Below are 7,381 nucleotides of genomic sequence, written 5' to 3'. Positions count from 1 at the left end.
ACTATAGGAAAGAGAAAAAGTCTGTGATTTTTTTTAATGCTATGAGCTGGACTCAAATCTTAGGAACAGACCTTTATCTGATGTCCTTGTTCAGCAGGAGGCTGTGATTTATTAGCCCCTGCACCCACAGCTCTCCATGACCTAACAGACCCGGCTCTTATCCTCCATGCAGGGTGAACACTGCTGCAAGCAGTACACCCTGCAGTCACGGTTCAAGAGCTCCCTCTACTGATAAATGGTGGTAATGCGTGGTTACATTCAATCAAAGCTACAACTTCACAGTGCGAGAAGACTGTGCACTCCTAAATATTTTGCTTGTATGAGTGACATTTCAGATCATTTTTGCATGAGGAAGAACACTGAAATAAAAAGTCCACAAAATCTCACAAAAGTAGTTTATTGTGCCTCTTACTGTTTATATGGCTTTTCTTTGTATGACAAGAGTTGACATAAACAGAGGGTAGACAACACCTTGGCCATGTTGAAAAACAAAAACATAAAACAACATAATCTCAATGTTCTGCCTGCATTACCATCATTAACATCATGACAGCCCAGCAGAGAGAGAAGGGATGAGGTCATCACGCAAGTGTTTTTGTATGACAGCACCATGCCGAGGACATTCACCCAATGACTGAAAACATGTTAAAAGCATTCACACACACATGCCCGCACACACGCACGCACGCACGCACACACACACACACAAACACACACACACACACAAACACGACTCAAAATGAGGAGACCTGCCATAGTTAGAAGATGGGACTTCTCATCGCTACAGAGAGAATGTTCATATTGCTTCAAAGAGAGACAGAAAAAACCCTTTACTGTATATCAGCCCCACTCTCCCAGCTGATCGCCAACAGAGACATTTGCAATAAAGAAATGATACACAAGAACACATAATCCTCCACGGCTCCTTTAAAGAGAGGTGAAGATATACACAAGAAGACAAGATGATATAATGGCTTTTGGGATGAGAAGGCAGTTTGCTGCATGGATGCCAGTGCGAGCACAGGCAGGGCAGTGATGATGATGATGATGATGATGATGATGATGATTTGTCCCCCTCTGGGAGAGTCAGACTGGCATCCATGCTGTTTTTTTCAGACTTGTGACCTTCTATGTACACGCAGAGGGGTTTGAGCGGAGTCAAGAATACACACATAAATATTGCCTGTTTTCTAGCGTGCCTGAGAGCAGCTAGGGTTTGGTCCTTACTGAAAAGCCCTGAGTCTGATTCCAAAATGTCTTCCATAAGGATTCCTGCTTTTGACTTGCATATGTCTTTGATCGTTGTGTTGATGCATAATGTTGCTATCACAAGTTTGTTTTTTTGTCCGTGCTGAAAGTGTGCATGTATTTGTCTACTGACATCATCGGGGAGTGCTCTAAGGTCGATTGTATTCTATATGTTGATGTTGTCATCAGTTTGGACACGCTAACAGAGATATAAGCTCACAGACAGTAACTCTACTCCCAGCGGATAAGATGTGCCTTACTTGAATGGAGGATCACAAAAGTGCTACATATACGGTGTAAAGTGTAAATATCTGTCTGGGCACTCTGATGCCAGGTCGGCACATCTGCTACAGCTGAGGGTAGAGTGAGAGGAGTGTGTGTATGCGCTTGTATGTACTGTGTGTGAGATCGAGGGTGTGTTTTGTGTTAGTGCATGTGTGAGTGAGCGCTCTGCTGGGAGGATCGTTGCATCGTGGCTGGAGTCCCTGCCAGTAGTCAAACTCATGCTCCAAAGATGACTTCTCCTAACTTTGGCACAAAGATACTTACTTTCCGCACTGACAGCGTTAGTTGGCTGCAAAATAGAATAATGCCAATTCCCTGATAACAGAAACTGATTAAGTCACTGCAACATAACAATAGTCCTCTGGGTTGATTATCATTGACATCCACAGTGAGCCAAAGTGCCCAAAAAAGCCCCAGCTAAGCATATGTAGCTGCTAAGGAAGACCCAGCCAGTTCTGATTACCCTTCTTTCCCTCTGAATATCTTCTCAGGAAAGCTCTTCAAAGAAAAAACTCATCTACAGGATTCATATATAAAACCAGAATAACAAATAAAGACAAAAATATAATGGTATATAGATATGTATGGACTTATTCATAAATTGAAAAAGAAAAAAAAAAGAAAAACGGAAAACAATATTCAAAAGCAATAACCACAAAAACAAAAGATAAGCATACTCGATTTGGTTTTGCCCTGTACTCTTGTTTTCTTTTGAGAAATGTGCTTGTTGTAATCCATCGGAATCAACTGCTCAGTTCTTGTGTCTGGTTTGGCCGTTCCCCTATTTAGATATAAACAACAATAGTGGAAAAAAAGAGACATTTAGCTTTTTCAAAGAGGTTATGTTCTTTTTGTCACGTTAACTTCCCTCTTGGCTATGCCAGGAGTTCATATGGTCTTACTGTCATCTCTCCTTTACTTTATTTTTCTGTAGTTCACTTGTCATGGACCATGTGGCCTGAGTTAGAAAGTGTCTATACACATAAGGCTCTGCTGTGCTCCGCTGTGGAGGACACAATGATGTGCAGTAAGGAGAGAGAAAGGGGTGAGGGAAGGCCAGCATTTTCTTGAGGTGGGAGAGTGAGTGAGGTTGTGTTGTATGTCTCTATGTATGTGTGTGTGTATGTGTGTATGTGAGTGTGTTTGAACCTGTATGGGCATGAGTGTGTGTATTTATGAAATGCTCTGTTCACTGCGCCCTCCCAACAAGACCTTTCCTCGACCCATCTATGGCATCCAGAACCCCCCATGACTCCCCATCACTGTCCGAGCCCCTGTCTCGCTCTTCGTCTCCCACGTCGTCATCGTCGTCTTCGTCCTCCTCCTCCGGCGATGGCTCGCTGCCGTTCTCTGTGGCCCAGCTGTCCTCCTCATCTTCCACCTCCTGCTTCAGGACGAGGGCTGGTGGTGGAGGTGGCGGCGGAGGCGGAGGCGGAGGCGGCGGGCTATCGTTGCTCTCTGTTTGGTCCTCAAAGGCCTCTGGGTTCTCGAGCATCTCCCTGATCAAAGGAGGCATTGGCCCTGGGATCTCCATCTTCAAAGTGATGGCTCTCTCTGCACCTGGAAGCAGAAAACACGGTAGTGGCAGATAATTAGTATCTCGCTCTAAGTCTGCTGATAAAGTCCTGTTTGTTATTAACTGGTTAAGACATCAAAATCAGAATTTGTTCTAGGAATTACTCTCTTCATACTAACCCTTAGTGCTGATGCCCCTGAGGTCGGTGATCTTCATCAGCATGCGAGGGAACATGTGAGGTTTGTTGGGGCGACGGCGGCGCGCGTAGATCTTCAGAGCCTCGAGCAGAGGCTCTTGCAGCTTATCCACTTTTTGAGGCTCTTCTAGATCCATTCGGTCTGATGAGGAGTGAGGAAACACATAATACTCTCTATTATTTATCAGAATTGTACATTGTTAAAAAAAAGAAGCGTAATTGCTGAAACATGGATTCACCAAAGCCTTTTTCTCTAAAATTTACTGTATGTTGTTACTGTGTATATGTACGCTGCAGTACCTCCACAGATGAGGCAGATGGCACTGAGGAGCCCAGTTTCTGTGTCGTCCATCTCCAGGGGTAGAAGCTGGCCAGCAAAGGCAAACACCAGGTCTGTGAGTGGTCCGAAGCCGGCATTGTGCATCTGAGTCCGGTTCAGAGTCAGGCCATCTGAGAAGGTCATAGTGTCCTGTTCTGGGGTGTAGCGTGTGCAGATCCTCAGCATCTGTGAGTAAAAGAAAGTGGAAAGCTTTTTAAGCATTGGGCAAAATATGTAAAGGTGATATAACAAGCACCAAAGTAACTGCAGTGGCTAAACAGAGAAGATAATAGGTCAAAGTGTTTTTCACTATTTGTGTGAACTATTCTCATACCAAACATACAGGGAAGCCTTCCTGCAGTACCACTATTCACCACAAGATGCCAGTATTCCCTTATCTGTCAAGTAATTTATTTTCAAGAAAAGAGCTCTGCTGTCAGTGAGTAAGTGAAGAGGACAAAAGAGAAAAACAAAGACAACGGTTCCTCACCAGTATGTCCAGGCAGGCCGACTTCAGTAGAGTGATCTGGTCAGCAATTGTGAGGGTGGTGAAACCTGGCAGCCGTTTGGCGAATTCCACAATCTTGATGATGCATTTGGTGGAGAGCTCACTGAACTTGTCCCACAAACCCAGATCCAGCTGGACACGGTGGTCTGAGCTGGAGTTCTGAACACACACACACACACACACACAGATCAGTGTGTTGTTACAAAGGTGGTGTACAACCCTGTTTGCATCAAGGGCGAGCGTGTCCGAGCCTCACAACAATTTACATTTTACATCAATCAAGGAAGAAAAAAAACCCCATTTACATGTTACATCAATCATTCAGAGGCCACACAGATGGCATAATGGGGAACTGAATTAGTTAAACTACCACTATGTTGGGAAAGCTATGGCGAATTTGCGTCTTTGCACGCAATTTGGGAGCCTTGAGTGACGACATAGGTTTTGAGAATGTTGCCACACAAAGTATGAGTGAACAGAAGTGTACAGTATGTGTGTGAGACTTACGGTGGTGTATTTGCCCAATTGGCAAAGTGACGGGAAGGTTTCTTGGTGAGCTTTGCTGACTTTATTGACCAACTCCTCTAGCTCTCCACTAAGCTCATAGCTCTCTGGGAGCACCACCTCCTCCTTCACATCCTTCTTCTTTTTGTTTCTGTCATTACGCACCGCTATGTAAAGAAAAACAAGAAAACAAAGCAGTTAGAGAGAGTCGCCACTGCTTCGTACAAAATCCTTTACTTGTGCAATTTCAGAGCATCAGCTACAGAATGTTCTTCTTTGCTATCTGTGATCACATGTAAAAACATCCACAGCACTCATGCTCTCTGTCTTTCACCACTGTCAAGGACATTGTGCTCGCTAGTGGAAACCAGAACTCAGTAGCAACTGAGGTTGCTCTTAACAGTATTAACATATTTCCTTTAGCACGGCACGGACGCTGGCTATCTCTTTCTTATCACCCGCTCTCTTCCTTGTCCATCTCTCTATCCACTTGACCGGTGCACATAAGCCAGTCCTCCACTCTCTGCCTCCTCTCCCTCCTCCTCCCATACTTTCCTTCCTCTCAGGATATCCAGTAATAGCAGAGGCACAATGTGATCCCGGTCTTAACACACATCCCACACAAACATTACACCCACATACATGTCCCACGGGCTCTGTGAAGGGCAAGAGACTGCCACTTACATATGGCCGTCCGAACACAAGGTCAAACTGAAGAGGGCACAAAAGTGTGTCTTTGATTCGGCAAACAGCGTGAATCCTGCCACCATTATCTTTGCCAAAACTCAAAATGTAATTTTCTGCTCTGTTGCCTTCATGAATGAAAGCAGTGTCTGTGCAGGCCACAGGGGTGAGGTTTTGTGGTTAAACAGGAAGTCAGAATCATTTCATAAAGTGATTAGTCATATGACTGGTACAGTGCCCAGCCTCGCCCTGATCACCACCCCTGGTAGGCTCATCATCTGTCTCTCTACTGCGTAGTTTTCCCAGAGTCTCTGACTGAGCATTAATAGATCAGTAAGTTCACACCACATCAGATCTTTGGTTTGATGAGAAAAAAATCTGATCTTAGCCAAGTAGAACGAAAATATCAACTTCTTGCCAATGTCTCCAAGGTACTATAGTATATCATACTGTGTCTTGACTTCTCTGATATGTCGTAAATATTTGGAAGCAGAATCTGCAGCCTTGTGTGTGTGTCTGTGCACACACATGTATGTGTGAGAGAGTGAATAGCCATGTTTTGGAACTGGGTTTCTCTGTCTCTTGGGACTCCAGTCCTGGAGGACTCACCTTCCTTGGACATGCCGACCTCAAAGCACTTCTGCAGCCTGCAGTACTGGCAGCGGTTGCGTGTGACCTTGTTAATCTGACAGTTCTTGTCTCTGTGGCAGGTGTACACCATGTTCTTCTGGATACTGCGGCGGAAGAAACCCTGAAGCATCAGGAAGCGAGAGACAAAAGGGGAGAGGGCAAGGGAGAGAGAGAGAGATTGTGCATTATAGTCAAGTCATCAAATCAAGGACGTGACATTTAACTGTTTCTCTTTCATACTTGCTCTTCTTTCATCTCTTTTTCTTGAATCCAGAAGAGAAAAGCAAAACATTCTAGTATTTTAAGTAATTTTAGTCTTTGCATTATTATGACTGGGCCTTGTGACTTTCTTTTTCTTTCTTCTTATTAATTAAATTTTTCACACAATATAACCAATATTACAGAAGCGGCCACAGACTGCCTACAAGGCTCTCCCTTCTCTGAATGAAAAGGCAGGTAACTAATAACTCTTGCAACAAGGGTCGGGCAGGTTCCTCTCACCTTGCAGCCCTCACAGGAGCTGACACCGTAGTGGTACCCTGATGACTTGTCCTGGCACACAAAGCATGGCTTGTAGATACGAGGTGGGGGAGGTGGAGACGGAGAACTGGGTACCATCTCCTCTGAGCTGGTGCTCTGGGTCTCCACCGCTATGGACAAGAAAAAAAAGACAGCAGAGCACATGAGCACATGATTTGTCTGAAATCATTGTCCGACAGCTACCGTGTAGGCTGAAATGTCACATGTGCACTCGTCAATTCATGTAGCATATGTGGATAGTCGAGTGTGTTTAAGTGCATTCAAACATGATATGACAACTGAAATCATTTCCTTTTCCATTTGTTTTGTGATGCTGAGTAACGGTTATGTTCAGGAGGTTGAGGGAGATACATTAGCACATATTGTTTTTAGCTTGTCTCTCTGTGGGACAAAATTGATAAGATTAAAGGGAAAAGGGAAAACTACAGGCAACTGTTTATTTTTCCAGACACAAATTACCACCCTAAGGGGCAGCAGTCATATTTGGGGGAGATTATTGTTTCAGGTGAAAACAAAGAAAGCAAGGATGACTGTCTGACAGCAGAGACAAAACTGTTTTTTACAGCAGTAAGCAAGAGCGCTCTTGATTGACAGCTTCTCTGATAAGGCCAGGTAACCAAGTGAGCTGTCACAGCCAAGTGTCAAAGCTTGCTCTTCCTCATTCCACAGGCTGACAACAGCACATGATGACATCTTGCACGCACAGAGAAGACACATGTCAAACACACATGCGTGCAAAATTGGTGTAAAGCTCTCCTTCTACCTTTCAAACTGGAACACAACTGTGACGTCAGCACTACCTCGAGTCACATATTTGCTATGGTACATTAAACTTCACTCTATTCCAAAGTGGAACCCATACAGGCTCTTTGGATGTTCAAGTGTGCAGCGTATGGATTCCATACTTCCCCTGAGAAACATAAGCCGCTGCACATACACAGGACCAGAATG

The 7,381-nt window shown here is 44.4% G+C and overlaps 1 protein-coding gene across 1 annotated transcript; it reads right to left on the bottom strand.

Moving 5' to 3' along the window:
- Window positions 1–381: 381 nt before the first annotated feature.
- rarga (retinoic acid receptor gamma a) lies at window positions 382–6,540 on the bottom strand (the record flags this gene model as incomplete). Its single annotated transcript, XM_035656065.1, is given in 7 exon segments — window positions 382–3,093; window positions 3,229–3,387; window positions 3,546–3,750; window positions 4,055–4,231; window positions 4,580–4,743; window positions 5,870–6,011; window positions 6,392–6,540. Coding segments are annotated over 7 exon segments (1,367 nt in total), but the record flags the coding sequence as incomplete, so codon positions are not given.
- Between the last annotated feature and the right edge of the window lie 841 nt (window positions 6,541–7,381).

This window comes from Morone saxatilis, unplaced genomic scaffold, assembly GCF_004916995.1.
Source record: "Morone saxatilis isolate NCDOM2014 unplaced genomic scaffold, NCSU_SB_2.0 Contig15, whole genome shotgun sequence".
Lineage (NCBI taxonomy): Eukaryota > Metazoa > Chordata > Actinopteri > Moronidae > Morone > Morone saxatilis.
Note: the sequence above shows the minus strand (reverse complement) of the source record. Positions and strands in the feature narration are given on the sequence as shown.